This window comes from Ursus arctos, unplaced genomic scaffold (genome assembly GCF_023065955.2).
Source record: "Ursus arctos isolate Adak ecotype North America unplaced genomic scaffold, UrsArc2.0 scaffold_28, whole genome shotgun sequence".
Lineage (NCBI taxonomy): Eukaryota > Metazoa > Chordata > Mammalia > Carnivora > Ursidae > Ursus > Ursus arctos.
The window spans coordinates 18,750,821-18,772,573 of record NW_026622963.1 but is presented as its reverse complement, the minus strand read 5'-3'; the positions used below and the strand labels follow the sequence as shown (position 1 = coordinate 18,772,573).

At 45.9% G+C, this 21,753-nt stretch overlaps 1 protein-coding gene across 1 annotated transcript in view; it reads left to right on the top strand.

Moving 5' to 3' along the window:
• The window catches only part of FAN1 (FANCD2 and FANCI associated nuclease 1), a 31,493-nt gene that overhangs the window by 4,582 nt on the left and 5,158 nt on the right, over positions 1–21,753 (top strand). The window contains exons 4-10 of the mRNA XM_026510316.4: positions 2,256–2,457; positions 7,091–7,324; positions 12,227–12,358; positions 14,341–14,449; positions 15,616–15,735; positions 18,427–18,591; positions 19,100–19,250. Of these exons, the coding sequence (XP_026366101.1) occupies positions 2,256–2,457; positions 7,091–7,324; positions 12,227–12,358; positions 14,341–14,449; positions 15,616–15,735; positions 18,427–18,591; positions 19,100–19,250 (1,113 nt within the window). The remainder of the gene's footprint in view (positions 1–2,255; positions 2,458–7,090; positions 7,325–12,226; positions 12,359–14,340; positions 14,450–15,615; positions 15,736–18,426; positions 18,592–19,099; positions 19,251–21,753) is intronic.

The following is a 21,753-nucleotide window of genomic DNA, read 5'->3' as shown; positions in this document are numbered from 1 at the left end:
GGTAAATAGTAATTGTTTGTTTGTTTTAATTGCAGTTTTAACTTTAGGACAACAAATTATTCATGTTAAAGCCATTTTTAGCCTGGTGAAGACTCCTGTTGTTTTCTTGACTGTCTCGTGTTTAGGACCATAAAGTCCCCTCTGGATAGCTGTGTGGCCATGGGCCACTGAAGAAACTCATCCCTTCTCAGTTCTCCCCTTCCAGCAAGAATCTGACTCGTTCAGATGCCTCATCTTTGTGATAGAATACAGCTGATTTGCTTGAGGCTAATATTGCCTCTGAAAGCTGCGTCCACCCCCTCCTGCACACACATACAGCTCTTAGAGTTTCTAAGTTGATTGCCTCAGAAGTTTGTTGATTTAAGCCTAGGAGACTGTTAGGGAGCCATGGAGGTCTCCTCAGTAGCATTCCTGAAGCACCTCCCGGACTGAATGCAGTATTGTACTGGAAATGTGGGTGGAGGGAGAATGGGAGTCTTGGGTAATTGCTAACAGTTTAGACCAAAATAAGCGAATCCAGCAAAAGCCAGGTGGTTTCTGTGTGGAAGTTTGTCGTGGAGAGCAGTTAGTAAGGTGAGGTTAGGTGAGGTGGTGGGGCTGCAGGCAAAGGCAGGCGCGGCAAAGAAGCTTGAATGTGAGGGACTAGGCATCGGGACACGGACCCAGCTTAGAGCACTGCTTCCCACATGTCCGTGCCCTAAGGGTCACCTGGCAGCTTCTGTCCTCACCTGACTCGGAGGATTTGATGCAGATTCGTAAATTCAGGATTTGACTGGTGTGCCAGGCCAGCCTTAACTTACTTTAAATGACCTTTAACCTACATAACCAGAACCCCAGTGGCTCATTGTTGCACTCAATCAAGTCCAAGTCGTGCCCTTGATCTGCATGACCCTGTGGGCCCGGCTCTGCTGCTCTTCTTGCTCACTCCTCCACTCCACAGAGCCCCCGTGTTCTTCACAGTGCTCGGTGCACTCCCCTCTCAGAGCCTGGTACTTGCGGCAGCAGGCTCCCTCGCTCCCTCCACTTGCTCCCTCATTTCATCTAGCTCTGCTCTGTGTCACCTCCTCAGAGATTTGCCTGACTGCGCTGCGTGTATAGCCAGCCCTCCCACCACCTTTGCTTTGCCTTAGTTTTGTTTTTCTTTATAATAGTTATCAGCACCTGACATATATACTTGCTTATTATGCAAGGAGGTGAGCTCTTCGTGGGCCAGGACTTGGTTTGTTCATTGTAGTGTGCCCAAGGCCATCAGACATTACTTGGCACGAAGTGTGCACCCAATAAGTAGTTACTGAATGGAGGAAAGAGACCCTGCCCTAAGCTGTAAATGCCTTGATGGAAGACACCAGCCAGGTCTGACTCGGCTGAATCCTGGGTTTAGCATGGTGTCTGGCTCCCATAATAGCAGACATGTCTATGTATTTTGAGTGAGTGATCCCATGCAGGGGTGTCCAGCTGGAGCCTGTGGGGAGGGAGGAGAGCTGATAGTCAGTTTACTCTCTGACCTGTGTGGGAGAGGTCGGGTTGGAGGCCTCGTGATCAGAGAGTGAATACACCAGTGAGTTTTTTTTAGGAGGATGTCCAAGCCATAGTAGCTATCCATATGTGTCTTTATTTTATTCAGACTTTCCTTTACTTCTTAGTGAGAAATTCTGTTTTATAACTTTTATGAGATACCTGTTTTCCATATTCTGTAATAATTGGTTTGGCAAACTAATTACAATTTATTTTTAAGAGAGGGACGGGGGGGAGGGGGTGCGCCTGGGTGGCTCAGTCGTTAAGCGTCTGCCTTCGGCTCAGGGCGTGATCCTGGAGTCCTGGGATCGGGTCCCACATCGGGCTCCTCCCCTGGGAGCCTGCTTCTTCGTCTCCCACTCCCCCCCCCTTCTTGTGTTCCCTCTCTCGCTGGCTGTCTCTCTCTCTGTCAAATACATAAATAAAATCTTTAAAAAAAAAAAAGAGGGAGGGCAGTAGGGCAGAGGGAGAGGAGCAGAAAGAATCGTAAGCAGGCTCCATGCCCAGTGCAGAGCCTGATGCAGGCGCAATCTCATAACCCTGAGATCATGACCAGAGCCGAAATCAAGAGTGGGACAGCTTAACCAGGGAGCCACCCAGGTGCCCGTACTGATTACAATTTCTGCAGTAGCGTTTCATTATATTTGCTTCTAACTAAGCTTCATTCTTCTTAAATAGAGCTAGAAAATAGTAAAAATCTTTAAAACTATGTTTAACTTTTTTTTTTTAACCCATTTCAGAGTCTGAGTTGCAGGAACTCTCTGAAGTGCTTGAACTGCTTTCTGCGCCTGAATTAAAAACCCTGGCGAAGACCTTCCACTTGGTGAATCCCAACGGACAGAAACAGCAGCTGGTGGACACCTTTCTCAAATTGGCCAAACAGCCTTCAGTCTGCACTTGGGGCAAGAATCAGCCTGGAATTGGTGCAGTGATTTTAAAAAGGTGTTGTTGGATATTGTTACAGTAAAAACATTTAAAATGTTGGTAGCACAGATTAACTTATGATAACAGATGGTACATTTTTTTGAATTATAATTGCTTATTTCATTTGTAGTTATATTGAGAAGGCAGAAGAGCCTTTATAACAATAGCCTGGATTCTTTCTTGGTTTATTACTATCATTATTATTATTATTTTAAGATTTTTATTTATTTATTTATTTGACAGAGAGAGACAGCCAGTGAGAGAGGGAACACAAGCAGGGGGAGTGGGAGAGGAAGAGGCAGGCTCCTAGCAGAGAAGCCTGATATGGGGCTCGATCCCAGAATGCTGGGATCACGCCCTGAGCCGAAGGCAGACGCTTAACGACTGCGCCACCCAGGCGCCCCTTTCTTGGTTTATTATTAATAATTCTTGTAATACTGTCCTAGGACCAAGAAAAATCAGGAGGCAGTAGATATTCAGTAAATTCTAGTATTTTATTATTCAAGAAAAATGTAGTTTTAATTACTATTCCTACAGGATTCCTACTAAATATTTATTTTAGTCAACTTTTTATTGACATGTAATCTGTCAGTCTTAATATGCAACTTTTCTTGAGTTTAGGACATAAAATGTACCAAAAACTGTGGTTTGTTTCTTTCGCTTTTGTGAAGACCTTGAACTGTTTCAATTTGGGGAAAGATGTAAAAACTGTGAGACTTTATTTCTTCTACTCACATTATCTATAAAATACAACTATATTAACTTAAGTCTGGGAATCCAATGTTCTGGAATTGTTGAGGATGAAGTGAGTGATGCTTTTGAAAACACTTTAAAACAATGTCAGTGTTACTTATTTTGTCTAATATTTTCTGTGTCTGTCTGAATATACATACAGACATATGTGTGCATGCGCACAAGTAACTTTCAGCTGTTATGTGCCAAGAACCCATCTTCATTGGGAAGATACTACAAATACTAATCTTTTATAAAACATAGGTATGAACAAGGTATGCATTATTAAGAAAATTGTCACTACTAACACTTCAAAAAGTTTATACCGTAGATTTTTAAAAAATGTTTTAATTATCTATCTCTAGTTAATTGACTATAGGATTATAAAATCCTCATCTTTCTGGTATGTTAAATGTCTTCTATGTCCTTTCTTTTTAAATTTATTTTAAATTTTATTTTAATTCCAGTCAGTTAATATACAGTATTATATTAGCTTCAGGTGTATAATACAGTGATTCAACACTTCTGTACATCACCCAGTGCTCATCATGACAAGTGCCCTCCTTAATCCCCATCCTCTATTTAACCCATCCCCCACACTCCCCTCCCCTCTGGTAACTGTCAGTTTGTTCTCTATAATTAAGTCTGTTTCTTGATTTTTCTCTCTTTTTTCCCTTTGCTTATTTGTTTTCTTTCTTAAATTCCACATACGAGTGAAATCATATGGAATTTGTCTTTCTCTGACTTATCTCCCTTAGCGTAATATTCTCTGGCTCCATCCATGTCATTGCAAATGGCAAGATTTCATTCTTTTTTATGGCTGAGTAATATTCCATTTTCTGTGTGTGTGTGTGTGTGTGTGTGTGTGTGTGTGTGTGTGTGTGTTTACCACATCTTTATCCATTCATCAGTTCATGGACACCTGGGCTGCTTCTGTAAGTTGGATATTGTAAATAATGCTGTAAACATCAGGGTACATGTATACCTTGAATTAGTATTTTTGTATTCTTTGGGTAAATACCTAGTAGTGCAATTGCTGGATCATAGGATAGTTCTATTTTTAACTTTCTGAGGAACCTCCGTACTGTTTTCCAGAGTGGCTGCACCACAGAAATGTCTGTTGATGTCTTCTGGCCATTTTTTAAATTGGATTATGTTTTTGGGGTATCGAGTTTTATAAGTTCTTTATATATTTTGGATACTACCCTTTATTGGATATGTTATTTGCAAATATCTTCTCCCATTCCATAGGTTGTCTTTTAGTTTTGTTTATTATTTCCTTCACTGTGTGTGCAGAAAATTTTTATTTTGATGTCTTCCCAATAGTTTATTTTTGCTTTTGTTTCCCTTGCCTTAGGAGAAATATCAAGTAAGAAGTTGCTACGGCTGATGTCAAAGAGGTTACTGCCTGTGTCCTTTAGGATTTTTATGGTTTTCTGACTCACATTTAGGTCTTTAATCCATTTTGAATTTATTTTTGGTATGGTTTGAGGAAGTGGTCCAGTTTCATTCTTCTGCATGTTGCTGTCCAGTTTTCCTAACATCATTTGTTGAAGAGACTGTCTTTTTCCCATTGGATATTCTTTCCTGCTTATTGAAGATTAATTGACCATGTAATTGTGAGTTCATTTCTGGATTTTCTGTTCTGTTCCATTGATCTGTGTGTCTGTTTTTGTTCCAGCACCGTGCAGTTTTGATGACTACAGCTCTGTGGGTGCCTGGCTGGCTCAGCTGGTAGAGCATGGGACTCTTGATCTTGGGGTTGTGAGTTTGAGCCCCATGTTGGGTGTAGAGATATCTGATTACTATGGCTTTGTGTCATGTAACTCGAAGTCTGAAATTGTGATTCCTTTAGGTTTTCTTTTGGAAGATTGCTTTGGCTATTTGGGTTTTTTTGTGGTTCCATACAAATTTTAGGCTTGTTTGTTCTAGTTCTGTGAAAAATGCTGTTAGTATTTTGACAGGGATTGTATTAAATGTGCAGATTGCTTTGGGTAGTATACATGTTTTAACAATGTTTGTTCTTCCATTCCATGAGCATGGAATGTCTTTCCATTTCTTTGTGTCATCTTTAATTTCTTTTATCAGTGTTTTATAGTTTTCAGAGTACGAATCTTTCACCTCTTTGGTTAGGTTTATTTCTAGGTATCTTTTTATTTTTGGTGCGATTGTAAATGAGATTGTTTTCTTAATTTATCTTTCTGTTGCTTCATTATTGGTGTATAGAAATGCAACAGATTTCTGTACATTGATTTTGTATCTTGCATTCTAAGTCCTTTCTTTAATTGTATTTAAATATTTTATGTTATTCTTATATAACATTTTACAAGTAAGTGAACATTAAAATTAGCAGCCCTCTCTCAGCATAAGCACTAAGCATTTGAACAGAAATAAAAAGTTTAACTTTTTTTTTTATCCCTGACTTTGGACTTGTTAGGAACATAAGATTCTCAAGGCTATTTTAGTTGTACTGAAGTCACTGTCCTTCAAGACTGTACTTTACTTCTTCATTTCGTTGTAGAGCCTAGCAACGGCGCCTGAGCCTCTGACAGCCCCACAGGAGGGTGGTGCCTTGTTTACGTACTCTGCTGTTATGATCACACTATTTATACTGTCTTAATCCCAGTAGATAATCATTGTTCGTTTTACGGTGTTTAATGGTTCCTTCTGAACTCGGAGACTTGGCCAACTGGGGCATCCCTGGGGCTCTGAATGGAGATGGAGGAAGTGGGCACTTGGTATTAGTCTCTGTAGATGAGTGGTTCTCAATCCCACAGTGCTGTGGTAGGAATCTCACCCCTGTCCCCTCATGTATCTGATGGCGGCACTAATTTCTACAACACCCCTAGAGATGCCGCACTGCTTTTGGGCTAATAGCTTCTGGCGTGGATAGGAAAGTGAGGTCTTCCACTACTAGGCCAGTGGTTCTCAACTGGGGGCGACTTTGGCCTCCAGGGAGCATCTGGTAATGTCTGGAGGCATCTTTGATTGTCATGACGAAGAGGGAAGTGGGCACTATTGGCATTTAGTGAGTAGAGGCCAGTGATGCTGCTGAGCGTCCTGTAATGCGTAGGCACCCTCCTCCCCTGCAAAGAGCTTTCCTGCCCAGATGTCAATGGTGCCAAGTTTGAGAAACCCTGTTCTAGAGGCTATCCAAGTTGTAAGAGCCAGAGGGCCCATGTGGCCCTGAATTTAGTTCAGACCTCCAGGCCTACCTCGAAGGCATCCAGAATCAAACTGAATTTACTCTGAGGTTACCCTGGAGTGGGGATGTTTCTGGACCACTTTGCGTATCACAGAACAGCACCAAATCTTGTACCATTTCTTGGTGTACAAAACCATGCTACCTAACCATCAGCTTTTGATAAAGGTGTTTTATTTTATTTTATTTTATTTTATTTTATTTTTTCAAAAATTTTATTAAGTAATCTCTGTGTCCAACATGGGACTCAAACTCACAACCCTAAGATCAAGAGTTTCATGCTCTACTGCTCACTGAGCCAGCCAGGCACCCAAATAATGACATTTAAAATAAATAACTGTTATTTAATCTGAATGTCACTTGTCACTATGTGAGAATGGCTAATGTCAAATAGATAATACTTTTATGAGTTTTCCTGGTATTTTACACATTTACAACCAGTGTAAATCCTATGTTGCTCTTTTATTGAGCCAAACCATGTGTGAAATCATTTGGAGATAGAATTTCACTTCATCTTCACCATGTCCATAGGTGGGCTCTGAGCCCCAAAGAGGTTAAATTAGGCTCCAGGGTCACACAGCTGGAACTGGTAGATTTACTTTAGGCTTAGAATAATGAAGGCCACTTGTTACTTTTTCTGAAAATAATTTATAAAATCTAACATCCAAATGCTTTTTAAAAAACCAGAAAGTTATTTATATATTGTACATTTTTCAGAGCTAAAGGTTTGGCGGGACAGGCACTGAGAGTCTGTAAAGGTCCTCGAGCTGTTTTCTCCCGGGTCTTGCTGCTGTTTTCACTGACGGACTCGCTGGAAGATGAGGAAGCCGCCTGTGGTGGACAGGGGCAGCTTTCTACCGTGCTGTTGGTCAATCTCGGCCGCATGGAGTTTCCTAGGTACACCATCAATCGGAAAACCCAAATCTTCCAGGACAGAGACGATCTCATTAGGTAAGATCATACTAGCTTGTAGGAATAACTGTCACTTTACATGTATGTAAAAGGTTTCATTATTACTAATTGCCAGTTACAGTAGAAACCTAAGGCTGTAGCCAGAGAAGTTTTTGAAGTTTTTTGTTGTCTTTCTGCCTCACTTGTATACATTTCTGAGACTATAAGGAGAATGTAGAAATGTGCTTTGATTATGGTTGCCAAAACCAATGAGTTTTGAGTTACTACACAAATTTTCCGTGGCTCGTATTCCCAGATAGCTTTGGCAGGAAACATTTTGTAAATACAGACATTTGAACAAACCTGCCTTGTGAATATGTTGCTGGCATGAACAAGGCGGAAGATGAATGTTTTCCTAGCAATAGCGCTTCAGATAAAGCTAATACTAACTTGTGTGCGTGTACTCGAGTCATACACCCGCTAGATTAGAGATGGTCACCAGTCTGTTTTGGTACAGGGACTCAGTGAATGTTCGGTTTGACTGGCAAAAGTAGGTTTTGGTAAAGAATGATATCGGTCTTAGAGGAAAAAAAATACTTAGATTTCCTTTAAAACTCCATCATTTATGAGAAAGATTAATTCATATTCTTAAAATGGCACTTTTGATTCTTGACTTGAAGTTTATTACTCAATTGTAACTGAAATTGATTCTGATACTTGATTTTAGGAGAGTCCTTTATGTTTGTCTAATGTGTGCTTTTAAAAGTAACATTGAAATTACTGAATCAAAGCAGCGTTGATATAATTCACTCTAGCCCCAGTTTGCTGACTCTCAGGAAGCTCACTCCCTTGTTTGTGTCCCACTGGAATAAATTCTTCTAGTAAGAGAATTTCAAAACTCTGTTTTGAGTTGTCCCATATCTTCTTACTTTCTCATTTTTATTTATTTTTCTTTCTTTATTTTTTAAGATTTTATTTATTTATTCGACAGAGATAGAGACAGCCAGCGAGAGAGGGAACACAAGCAGGGGGAGTGGGAGAGGGAGAAGCAGGCTCATAGCGGAAGAGCCTGATGTGGGGCTCGATCCCACAACGCCAGGATCACGCCCTGAGCCGAAGGCAGAAGCTTAACCGCTGTGCCACCCAGGCGCCCCTACTTTCTCATTTTTAGTGACTTTATGCTGCTCTCTTCCTTGAGACTGTATGCTGAAGCCAAGTTCCAGTCTCTCTGTACTAATGAACTGTGAAATCACCCTGTGCCTCCTCTCCTCATCTGTGAACGGGGAGAATAATAGTGTAGTCCTCCAGATCTGTGTGAATACATGTAAAGTGCTTAGAGCCTGGCCCCTGCGGATGGCTTAGTACGTCTTAGTTAGCATTATAGTTGTCTTTATTACTGGCATATCTAAGGGAGATTGCTTTTTAGTTCTAGCATTGACAAAACCATGGTTGACAAGTTCAAAAGTGGGGAGCGAGGGAGAAAGAAAGAGACCATGCCAGATTCCTTTGAGAAAGTAGGTATCCTGTAAATAATAACTAAAACTCCTTTTGTTATACAAAGGGCCTTCACATGTAAATGAAATTGGATTTAACTGACTTCAGTAGTGGTAATTATATAATACCCGCTAATAGGATACCTGGTCTGAGAACTCTTTTTGGCCATGTTGGTACTCGAAATAATTTATCCTGTCTTTTCTTTTTCCTCATTTATTCAATATACATGAGTTGAGTGTTGAGTACCTATTACGTGCCGAGGTGGTGGGGTTGCAGCATGAATGGAGACGGTCTTTGCCACCATGGTGTTGTGTGTTCCTGGGGGAGATAGAAAATAGGAGAGAAGAGTCGTAGCATGTGAAAAAGTGCTGTGATGGTTGAGGGACAGGCTGCGCGAGTGCCGCTTTGTAGAAAAGTGTCCCTGGAGAGGTGACATTTGGATGGAGACTCAGGACTGGGGGGGTGGAGCTGACCATGCAGGGGTGTGAGCATGGGGCCACGCAGGGAGCCCGTGCTCCAGGCCCTGAAGCAGGAGCGAGCTTGCCGAGATGGAGACACTCGCCCCAGGGGCAGTAGTTACACAGGAAGGCAGGGCCGGAAGCAGACTCAGTGGTGCTCTCCGAGCAATGGGCAGCCGTTGAAGAGGTTTAGGCAGGCCAGTGATCTGTTTCACATTTTCCAAAAGCGTCCTGTGGAATAGGGGGTGAAGGGAAGCAAGGGAAGCCACCAGAAGGCTGACCTAACCTTGGTGGTCTAGGCAACGGTCTGGACTGGGCTGGCGGCAGTGGCAATGAGGTAAATGGGTACGGGCTATTTTGGAAGGAGGAGAGACAAGCCTCTATGATGACTGTGACTAGATATGGTGCAAGAAGGACAGGTGTGAGTCATGGATGGCTCTGGTGCTCTGACGGAGCTCTGGTACTGTCCATGAGCTGGGGGGTCAGGAGAGGGGTGGCGGGAGGGGCGGTGGCACTGGGTGGGGATCGCTGTTGGGGGTGCGCACTGGCCGTTCAGGTGGGGCTGTCATGTTGGCACCGACCTGCTGGCGGGAGCTCGGGGAGGAGCTGCAGCCCGGAGAGAGCATTTGGAGTCACAGCCCAGGATGGTGTTGGAAGCCCTGGAACCCGAGAGACCCCTGAGGGGGGAGAGGAGGACTGAGCTGGGGCTGCCAGCGTTCAGAGGTCGGGGAGAGGGCCGGAGCAGCCAGCGAAGTCGGGGAGGGGAGTCAGGAGCATGTGTGGCTGGAAGCCGGGAGAAGAGTGGCCAGGAGTAGAACCGTTGGAGTTAGTGAGATGTGTGCAGTTGGTGGCCTGCGTTAAGAGCCGCTTCAGAGAGATTGTGGAGGGGGGCGGTGAGGACGGTAGCCTCTCTGGGAAGAAGGGGAGTCAGAGGTTGGCTCTGGAACAGCTACTGCTGCAGTGGGTGTGAGGGCAATCGGTTTTGTTCTGCTGTTTTGAGGGGGCAGATATGAGGGTGTGTGTGTCCTCCTGCCCTGACAACCGGCAGAAAAGGAGAGGCTGACCGGAATGGAAGAGGGGACAACCAGAGGAGGGTGAGCCGTGGGGAGACCGGAGGGGCTGGGCTCCGGAGCACTGGAGGGAGGGTAGAGGTGGGGGCAGGGGTGAGGCTGCTGTGGTGGGAAGCCGAGAGGGCCCCTCGCATGGCCTCTGTCCCTGTGGGAGAGTCTGATGGGGAAGCATGCCTGCAAGTGTGGCCGGGAAGGCAAAGGTAGGGGCGCAGCAGTCCCGCAGGTTGAGCAGGTGGGCAGGATTCCCAGGGGAGCAGGGCTGGCCTGGCTCTGTGTTTCCTTCAGCACCGTTCAGGCAGCTGGGTCCAGCTCAGAGGAAGTGGTCGGTGTGGACACTGGCACTAGGGTGGGCCCGATGTCCAGTGCGAATTCACCAGTGAGCGGTGGGCTGGTTGACTCCAGGGGGGCACGGACGCCTGCAGGACAGGAGGCGCTGTGGCTGGAGAAGGGGGTCATGGTGGGTGTCGGTGAAGTTGGGGAATGTTGCCATCAGTCAGTGAGCTGGAAGGACTGGAGGTGGAGGTCAGTGAATGAAATGCTCAAAATGGAGATTTTGAGGGTGATGCATCAGAGACAGAGGCTCTGAGCGGCTGTGGGCATATGGGTAGCTGAAGGGAGGTGGGGAGAGGGGTATTGGCCAGGAGGTCTTGAAACTGAGTGTGCTCTTCATCCTCACAGATGGGGAAGTCTCAGGCCATTGTGGCTGGAGACATGAGGCGGAGCAAGACAGAAGACAGGAGGCGGGCCAGTGCCCGCAAGGAGGAGGCACAGGCTTCCAAGGAATGGGGGGCTTTCAAGGAGGGGAGAGTAAGATTTGGAAGCAGCTGGGAAGAAAGGGAGTCTCCACCATCCGTCCCTGGGTGGGAGGGCTGGGGCACGGCAGGAAGGGCAAAGCCGTGTTCTCAGCTGGGGTTTAGAGGAGGTAGAGACATGGAGGGTGGAGGGAAGGGGCTGAGGAAATGGGAGAGGTGCTGCTGAAGGGGCAGTTCCCAGCAGCACTGGAGAGGTGCAGGTGAGATGAGAGCTGGTAACTATTTTCAGTGGCGCTGGAGGTGGACCGGGAGATGAGGCCCCTTGGGGTTGGTCTCAATGGCCCCTTAAAGTGGGGCTTGGTCGGGGCCACAGGGCTGGGAGCGTGGGGGCCGTTCCTGATGCTCCTGACCGTGGAGGAGCTCCTGCGGGGCTGGGCCAGCCTCCGGACACTTCTCCCTGTTGCATTCTCTTTTCTTATCAATCTAAGAATTACCAGTAGCATCTTATAAGAGAATTAGATCTAAGAGTTCGTGAGCATATTTTTACATTTTAGAGGCAATTTCTTTATTCTTATTTGAGCACGTTTGCCCATAATGATATTTCGTGCTTTTCTTTTAGGTGTGAGTCCAAAATACAAAGACCATGCACTCAAAGTGTCACTTGGGCAAATGTTGTTGTTTTTGGTACCTCAAGATGCAACGAGAAGTTGTCTTTGTTCAGCTGAGTGGTTTCATAACCTCTCAGCACTGCCCTCTCCCAAAGAGTGTCTTCTTGGGCAGCATTTGCTGGGCTACCTCTGACTAAATGACTGTTACCAGACCTACGGCCTAATGTGATTTCAGTCAGTTACGTGTTTCTGGGGTTGCTTCCAGATTGGTGAATGAATGAATGAGTACCAAGAATCAGAACTGATGAGCCGATCAATACTACATGTATGTAATGGAACATGTTATGTAATAATACATGAATGTTCTTATCTTTCTAGCTGGGTAGCCTATATTAGTAGTTTCAGGCTACCTCAGGACAGTAATATTATGTTTTGACTAGAATCAGATCTAAATACCCTTCATATTTTCAAAAAACACACTTTTACCGTTCAGAATTAGATCTCGGGGACAGAATGTGGTGTTTGTTATGGGAATGTCCATTCACATTTGAAACTTGGATGGGATGGGATTTTCCCCCAGATATGCAGCCGCCGCGCACATGCTGAGTGACATTTCTACCGCGATGGCCAATGGGAACTGGAAAGAAGCTAACGAGCTCTCTCAGTGTGCGAAAAGTGATTGGAACAAACTGAAAAGCCACCCTTCCTTGAGGTGAGATCTTTTCCAGGTACCTTTCACAATTTACTTATCTACCAGGTTGTTTCGACCACTTGAGGTAATTCTTTTCATGAAGAACTTCGTCCTTTCGTTCTGTGATCAAGTCAGCTGTGCAGTTGAATTCCCCCACTTGCTTTGCATAGTCAGTGTTGTGTGCTGTAGGAGGAAATGTCTGAAAGTCTGAAGTGAATCTTCTATGACTCAGATCACCGTGCAACAAGCATGGGAGTGAACAAATGGCTTTTCGCTTGCCTTCTTTTTTTTTAATTGACATATAATTGACATATAACATTGTATTAGTTTCAGGTATACAACATGATGATTTGCTATTTCTCTCTTGCAAAATAATCATCACAGTAAGTCTAGTTAACATCTATCACCATAGTTACAAAATTTTTTTTCTACCCTCAGTAAATTTCAGTTATGCAATACAGTATTATTAACTGTAGTCCTCCTGCTGTGCGTTACATCCCCATGGCTTACTTACTTTATTTTATTTATTTATTTTTTTTAAGATTTTATTTATTTATTTGACAGAGATAGAGACAGCCAGCGAGAGAGGGAACACAAGCAGGGGGAGTGGGAGAGGAAGAAGCAGGGTCATAGCGGAGGAGCCTGATGTGGGGCTCGATCCCGGAACGCCGGGATCACGCCCTGAGCCGAAGGCAGACGCTTAACCGCTGTGCCACCCAGGTGCCCCATGGCTTACTTATTTTATAACTGAAAGTCCGTACCTTTTAATTCCCTTCACCCTTTTTGTGCACCCTCCACCCCCTTAACTCGCCATCTGTTGGTACGTTGGCTCCTCTGAGTATTGGTCGGCTGAATTTAAATTGGGGGGAACCCAGCAGAGGACAGAGGTGATGAGAGCCATGCTGGATGTGTTCTTCCAATGGAAATTCAAGTAGGTGTTAATCTGAAAAAGAAAACTAAATTAACATTTTCTTTAAAAGATCAAGTACACAGCACACGATTATTTTTTTACTTGATCAATGGGAAACATTCTGTATTTGTTAAGAAATTTTATTCCTTTATTTTTATATAGGGATGAGAAAAATTTGTGTTGTTAAATAGCTCTTTCAAAAAAAACTTTAGGATATAAAGTTCATACAGAAATGATAATGACTTTAAAATCATTGCCAGGAAGATGACCTTTAAAGTTAGGGGAAAAAAATAACCGAATATTTTGCCCATATTTCATTTAGAAGTATTCTGTAATTCAGACAGAAAATTGAGCCATTCACTTAAAGGCCCTTGTAGAAATGAGATAACCAATGTAGAGTCGCTACTCCTGTGATATCCAGGTACATTGGAAGTTTTCTTATGACAGGTTAGGTAAATTTGTTAACATTTCACACCAAACAGCAAGACAGATGGTTAAAACAAGTTGATAGGTGATTTTCTTCATCAGAGAAAGAGAAGAAATCATAGCCAGGAAGTTAGAGGACTATAGACCAGAGGTTGGTAGACTTTCCTAAAAGGTCAGTTGGTCCGGCCTCTGTGGCAGCTGCTGACCTCTGCTGTCCCCGGGCAGGAGCAGCCCCAGGAGGAATGTGAATGAACGAGAAGTATGCCAACACTATTTATGGACTGAAATTTGAGTTTCATATAATTTTCATAGGCCACAGACTGTTATTCTCCTTTTGATTTATTTTAACCATTGCAAAATGCGAAAACGGTGCTTAGTCTGCAAGGACATACAGAATCAGCTTGGTGGGCCCAGGATTTGGCCTTGGTTTGTTGAGCTCCAGCTTAGAAGGTTTCTGGTTGTTCTTATTTTACCCACTGAGTGCCCCAGGAAATGGTGGCTGGCTAGAAGAATGTAGGTTTGTGGTGTGGAAAATTGTGAACAATTGACAGTATTTGGAATATATCTTTTTAAAAGCTAAGAATTCAGTCTGTTTTGTCACTTCTTATAATTGTCTTGCCACGAATAAATCAGATTGCTAAACTGCTGGTGTCCGTCTTCATTTTAGATATCATGAGAATTTACCACTCTTTCTGCGCTGTTTTACTGTTGGGTGGATTTATACCAGGATTTTGTCTCGGACTGTTGAAATATTGCAGCGACTCCACATGTATGAGGTTAGAGCACAAGCCCCGACCCCTGGCTTACTGATACGTCAGCGCTAAGCTGTGCGGGAGAGCCTGCCCGTCAGCATTTTCCACATATTTGGTCAGCGTACAGTAATGTCACGAAAGCATGCTTGATGTGGGCCGCCCGCGGTCTGCAGGGTTATTGGGAGACGGCCGAAGAGGACCAACCGTTTTGTCTGCCTGTGAGTTGCTCTGCAAGCACCAGAACGGCCTGGGGGTCCTGGATGGAGCCGTGCAGGGAGCCCCAGACTGAGTGTCTGCAGCCTGAGCCTGGGTCTCTGTCAAGACTCCACGTGTGACCTGGGAGGTCTCAGAAAGCTGTGAGGTGGAGACCTTGCATGTGCTTGTGTTTCCCTGACAACTGGCGTGGTCTGCCTGGAAATAATTTAAAATCACAAATCAGAGATTTGGTCTTATCCCTCCTGTACAAAACATTGTGAGATTGCCAGAGTTAACTTTTGTTATGATAACATTTATGGAAAAATGCCGTTTTACAAAGAGGATACACAGAACTTGGGCTTCCTGACATGGGTCCACGAAACCCAAGAGGACCCATGGGATTGGTGTTGGGGAGTCTGTGAACCCCACAATTGCAAGTATATGGGGGTTTCTGCTGCACTGTCTGAGGGGAATCATTAGATGTTGAAAGAGGTCCATGAACCACAAAAACTGAACAGGTGTGTATAAATCTAGACCCGAAAGTCTCCCTGTTGAGCTAGGGTGTTTGGATGAAGACTCCACTCATTACTGTCTGCTCGCCCCGTTCCTCACGCCATCGCCCCGTGCCCTGCCGTGTCCCCAGAAGCATGTAGGCGTGCAGCCCCAGACCATGCTCGGCTGCCTGGAACTTGGTTGTGTGCGGCCCTGCGCCAGTTGACTTGGTGTGCAGAGAACATCATGCATGTTCACAGAGCTCCGTACGCTCACTCACTGGTTGGCAGGAGACCTGGGAGAAAAGTAGGGATGTCTCAGGCTCAGGCCTGCTCCAGAGGGATGTCTCAGAGTCCTGTTCTCATTCCAGGGTCCTTGGCCTCCTTTTAGGATGGGAGATGGGCTTTCTAAATGTACTTTGCCAACCTTATTGGTTACTAAATGTAATTACTTTTTTTGGAGTGTACGAGTCTAATGAACTTTCTTTGTTGTTGTTGGAACAGGAAGCAGTCAAGGAACTTGAAAGCCTCTTGTCCCAGAGGGTTTATTGTCCTGACAGCAGAGGCCGGTGGTGGGATAGACTGGCTCTCAACTTACACCAGCACTTGAAACGCCTTGAACCGGTATTCAGTAACCAGATATACCTGAGCCTTCTTTAACTTCTGCATAAGTTAAAATACATAGCCAGCTATTAATACCTTAGAAACCTAAATGTAGGGGCGCCTGGGTGGCTCAGTCGTTAAGCATCTGCCTCCGGCTCAGGGCGTGATCTCGGCGTTCTGGGATCGAGCCCCACATCAGGCTCCTCTGCTAGGAGCCTGCTGCTTCCTCTCCCACTCCCCCTGCTTGTGTTCCCTCTCTCGCTGGCTATCTCTCTCTCTGTCAAATGAATAAAATCTTTAAAAAAAAAGAAAAAAAAGGAACCTAAATGTAATGAGAATATATTTTTTTAACATTCTTCTTTTGTCTCTGTTCCTCCAACCCCCCAAATGCTAACAAAAGCATTACAACAAAGACAGGACAGTTTTTTTCTTCTCTGATTTGGGAGATGGGTTGGTAGTGGGCTCTGTGTTGGGGTTTAGGAATTAGGGGAGCAGGAGAGTTAGAGGTCCCTGTCCTCAGCAGGTGCTTTCAAGGAAGGTGCTTTTTGTTTTGGAAATGGTGACTTTATTCATTTGTTGCGTGGGACCTCCACGTAGAAAGTCTGGTGAAAGATGTTTCCTTCCACTGGGAAGTGCGTTGTCTGCCGAATGCTGAGCAGGCCACCTTCTCCTCTGGGCACTGGTATTCTCTGGCAGGGATCTTCTCTGGGGTCCTGGATTTTGGTTGCCACCAGGCCTCAGCAGGGCAGGGCCTCCAAAGGCAGCTTCTGCAGAGCCCAGAGGTGACAGTGGCTCTTTGTGTGGCTGCCTGGGGTTCCTCGCTGCCAACCTTGCGTTTGCGCTGAACGGAGGGGACCGTGCCTCTGGAAGCTTTTGTTTTTTCCAGTAGCAACATTAAGTGAATCAGGGTGATGTGGAGGTGGAAAAGTTGACCATGGGTGTGGAAATAGGACATACTATTTTTACTGCCTTAAACTGAAAAAGTTCCTTGTTACCTAAAGTGCTTCGAGCTGGTGAAAGCTGTTTCCTTTCTTGGGGTGGGTGTGGCGCTTCCTTACCTCTCTGCGTTTGCTCAGGCTGAAGTAGCCGGAGACAAGAGAGGCTGTGTTTATGCTGCCTCTCTCTCTCCCTGAAAGAAAGGTTCCAAAGGGTCTGGATTTCCCCCTGGTTCACAGTTCTAATAGGAGCTTTTGCTCAGGCGCACAGAGGTAGACAGCCATGGAGGTATTTTTGAGATTGACGGAAAATCCTAGTTCCTTTTAGCCTTTTCTCAAAGGTCTTCCTGGCCACACTCACAGTCTTCATCGTTTTGTTACTGTCCGTTCATTTCTTTACATCCATCTCGGTGGAGGAATCTGTCAGCAGAGCGCGAAGCGCTGGCCGGCCCTCCCTGTGGAGGGGTTCACAGAGCCGCATCTGTGTCTCCGTCCCTCTTCCTTGGTCCTTTGACCATTCCGCTCCTGATGGCCTGCTCTTTCACTGAGTTTCAGGGTGTTTTTTTGTTCGTTTGTTTTTTACTTTTTATTCTCGTATTGTAGTAACTAATATATAACAGTTCGGTGGCATTAGTTATAATCACAGTATTTGTGCCAACATCGCCCCTATTTCTAGACTTTGTCATCGCTCCAAACAAGCTCTGTAGCCAACCAGTCGTGGCTCCTTGTTCTGTCCCCCCACAGCCCCTGGTAATCGCTCATCTACTGTCTGTTTCTATGGATTCGCCTGTTCTAGATAGCTCCTGTATTTGGTCTTTCGTGTCTCTGGCTTATTTCACTCAGCAGCTTGTTCTCCAGGTTTATCCATGTTGGAGGAAGTATCAGAATTCCCTTCCTTTTCAAGGCTGAATAATATTCCATTGTCTGGACACGCCATGTTTTGTCTGTCCTCTCATCTCAACATGGGCACTTGGCTCGCTTCCACTTTTGGCTTTTATGAATAACGCTGCTTATGAACATGGGTGTACAAATATCTGTTTGAAATGCCGCTCTCGGTTCTTCTGGGTATACCCGGTCCCCAGATGTGGCGTTGCTGGGTCACGTGGTAATTCTGTGTTTAGCTTTTTGAGGACTCCTGCATTGACCTCCAGAGTGTGGAATCATTCTTTCGTTCCTGCATCACACCTGCGTTCCAGTTTCTCCCACATCCTTGTCAGCACTTACTGTTTTCCTTGTTTCTGAGTATAGTCATCCTATTAGGCGTGAAGTGGTATGCTATGGTATTTTCAGTACTTTTGGTTTTTTGTCCAATTCTGAATAACCTTAGGAAATGCATTTAAGTTCTCCAAACCCAAGGTTCTCCTGTAAATGAGGACTCCGGGCCAGCTCTGTGGTTCTTGAGTGCCCCCGAACATTAAAAGTAGCAGGATGATGGGGTGCCTGGCTGGCTCAGTCAGTAAAGCAGGCGACTCTTGATCTCCGGGTCAGGAGTTCAGGCCCCATGTAGGATGGGAGTAGGCATGGAGCCTACTTAAAAATAAATAAATAAATAAATAAATAAATAAATAAATAAAGGGAGGGAGGAAGGAAGGAAGAAGAAATGTAGCAGAATGAGATAAAAGGAAACATCCTTTATCCCTGGAAGTATTGCTTTGCCCATTTGCTAATTAGCAAAACTGAGTAATTAATTAACAGTGGGGTTTCCTGTCACGTTAAATTAGCAGATGCTGCCATGAGGTCTTTCAGGATCCTGATGTGGGACCATGTTCTTTGCTAGGCTATTAAGTGCATCACAGAAGGGCTGGCAGATCCGGAAGTCAGGACCGGACATCGTCTTTCACTTTATCAGAGAGCTGTGCGCCTGAGAGAGTCTCCGAGCTGCCAGAAGTACAGGCACCTCTTCCATCAGCTACCGGAAGTAACTGTGGGTGACGTTAAACATGTAAGTAAATATCCTTTGGGCACTTTGGACTTAAATGCATATGCTCGTTTTTCTCCTGAATGGAAACAGCCTAAGAAGAGTTTTTTGTGTGCATTTTCTTTTAGGCTTAGAAAACTGTAGTGCTCGTTTAGGACAGGACTCCGTTTTCACACCAGTGCCTCCTGCATCAGAAGTTGGGCTGGCCGAGGGGTTGGTCTGCTCGTGCCCTGGGTTGAGTGACTTTCTGTAAAAGTCCTGAGTTAGAAGCTCACAGCCTTTGCCAGTGTCTGCTGCTTGGTCGGGGTGCCCAGAGAGCAGCTTTGGGGACCATGTCCTCCCACCCCCGGGGCCAGGGTAGTGACCTGTCCACACCCTCGCAGGCACCAGAGTGTGGGTCACGTGGCCTTGGACTCTGCTGAGAATAGGTGGCTTGGGGGAACGTAGGAAGGTATGTCCTTAGGACATGAAAGTCAGGTTTGCAGGGACTGTGGCTCGAGCGAGGCTGATGGATGTTCTGCTGCCGTCTCAGGTGACCATCACCGGCCGGCTGTGCCCGCAGCGCGGGATGGGCAAGTCTGTGTTCGTGATGGAGGCTGGGGGGCCCACCGCCCCTGCCACAGTCCTGTGCTCCGTGGAGGAAGTGGCCCTGGCCTATTACAGACGCAGTGGCTTCGACCAGGGTAAGTAGCGCACAGCGTTTTTCCTGGCCCGGTCCCTGGTGATGGTTTGTCAGCAGCGGGTGGCTGCTGTCTCTGTCCTGCCGCAGTGGAAGATGCTGCTGACCTGGGAGGGTGTGGAAAGGGATTTTACTCACTATAGTTGTTAAAGGCCATCTTCTTCCATTTAACCAGCATCTACCACCCAAGGCCTGTGAGGAGCAGTGCTTTCTGGTGGGATGTTAGAAGCAAGTGGGACTGGTTTTGCTCTCAGAAAGCTTGTGTTGGGCCTGGGAGGAGAAGAGAGGGCAGAGGACTCCCAGGAGTGCTGCCTGGTAGCAAAGCCCGTTAGAGGAGGTAGGAGCTGTGGAGCTGGGCCAGGCTGTTCTGGAAGGAGTGAGTGGGCCTCATAATCAGCTAACAACCTTAAGAGGATTGAAGGACCAAGTCCTGGGATGGCATAGCACCAGAAGAACCAGAGAAATGGCTAGAAAGAGCAGTGTTTTGTTTTTGTTTTCTTTTTTGTGTGTTTTTTATTGAAATTCTAGTTCGTTAACATACAGGGTATATTAACACAGGAGCAGCAAAGCATTTTGTTTTGTTTTTAAATAATTATCTCTTGGGTCTTCTGGCATTCCTGGTGTTTGTGTTTATCCGCATCAGCCCTCTTCCCTCTTACTCTCGTTTTGATTTTGCTCTCAGAGAATGAGTGCTTTATCTGAGGCCCAGGAAAAGAGGAGATGTTGGGAATTTGCCTTCTGATGACTGTCCTTAGCAAAGTGTAGTACTGACTAGAACAAGTCAAATCGAACGCTGTGAGAGAGGAATTGCAGAGGAAGCGCCCGTCTGCCCCACCAGAGACAAGGGGGAGGGCAGTTCTCTTGGAGGGTCCCACTCTAGTCGTTTTTTCTTTTTTAAAACTTTATTATGGAAGCTATTGTACATGCCTTTGTACAAAAGCGGAGAGGTGCAGTCAGCGCCGTGTACTGCCCAGCTGCGGTGTTCCTTCTGCCCTCCCCACGCTCAGACCTTGGGGGCCAGCCCTGGACATGGGCCCACGTGCTCACTCCCGGCGGGGCCCTCGAAGCCCAACCTTCATCCAGGCAGGAGTCCACTCCGCCCCGCCGAGGGGTCACCAGGATTACAAACACGCTGATACCTTCAAATACATGAAAATCAGGACATTATTTCTCTTGAGTATTATGTCGGCGTTCAGGAGGTTAATGAGGACCACAGAACGGTGACGAGTGTGCGAACGGTTAAGGGTAATCTGTGTGGTATCTTTCTTACCCACAGGGAAGGGAGATGCTATAAGGGGAGAAGTACAAAGCCCAGTGAAGACAGAGACACCACAGACCCGAAAGGTTAGAAATAAAAGAACAGAATGAGCAGCTGTCCCCAGAGAAGCCATAGGAGACACATACACGGGGCAGTCGAGGGCGAAGGGCACGGATATTAGGGCGTGTGGTGGGCAGGCTGTGAGGCGAACACAGCGGAATGCTTTTTTAGCCATGAGCCTGAAAACAGACGATTCCATTTCCAGAGTATAAAATATTTTTATGTAAAATATTTTCTTCATTTATTAAAATTGATGCAGTGAAAATGAGCAGAACCCTTGCTGTCTTCTGTTTGAGAGGAGATTTGGAGTAAGGTCAATCTTAAGCTCCCTTCAGGGCAGTTTATTTCGGAGTTACTCAGAAGGAGCTCACCAAAAATGATTTAGCTTCCAATACAAATGCATGCTGTAGACCACTGAGGAGTGCAGAAATTCTGACCGCCAGTGTTCCTGCCTGAAGAGGGGACAGTGTGCACGCCAGGACAGAAAGCAGGCTGGAAATCGAGAGGCAGCATTACCCCTGGCTGGGCAGGAGCCCGGGATCCCAGTGTAGAGCTTGCTGGTGAGAAGGGCTCGGCTCCAGCCCAGAGGCCTGCGTGAGATCTGGTTGTTCCTGCTCCTTTTTTCATCTCTGAGACAGGCTGCAAGGACAAGGGGCTAGAACTGAGAGGGGGACAGAAGGCACAGCCTCAGCGACTCAGTATGGAGGGGGCCTGGCCATGCTGCTTCTGACGGAGGCTCTGGTCTGTGTACTTTTGTACGGGATCCACGTGCGGGCACAGCCTGGTCTGTGTGGCACTGTGACCTTGTGCAGACTGGAACAGGGCCCACCAGCCAGAGGAGCCCTTCTTCCTGCCTATTGGGACAGGGTCGTGGGGTCAGCACCTCCTTTGGCCAAGGTCATAATGTGAGGAGAGAGGCGCCCACATGGCCACCATCGCTGGTCAGGCGTGTTGAAGTGCAGAGGACTTGCACTGGGAGACAGGTCTGTGTGCTGTGCCAAGACCGAGCCCCTGGTCTCCTCAGTTCTGCTATGACACCTACGTGGCCTGGCCCTGGTCGATTGAGCTCGTGGCCCAATCAGTACAGTTTGTATGTGGTGTGAGGGAGGGGTCTGAGTTAGGTGTTCTATGAGGTGGAAGGTTTCTAGAAGACCCACAAATCTCAGAAACACTGGGCACGCTTGTCCAG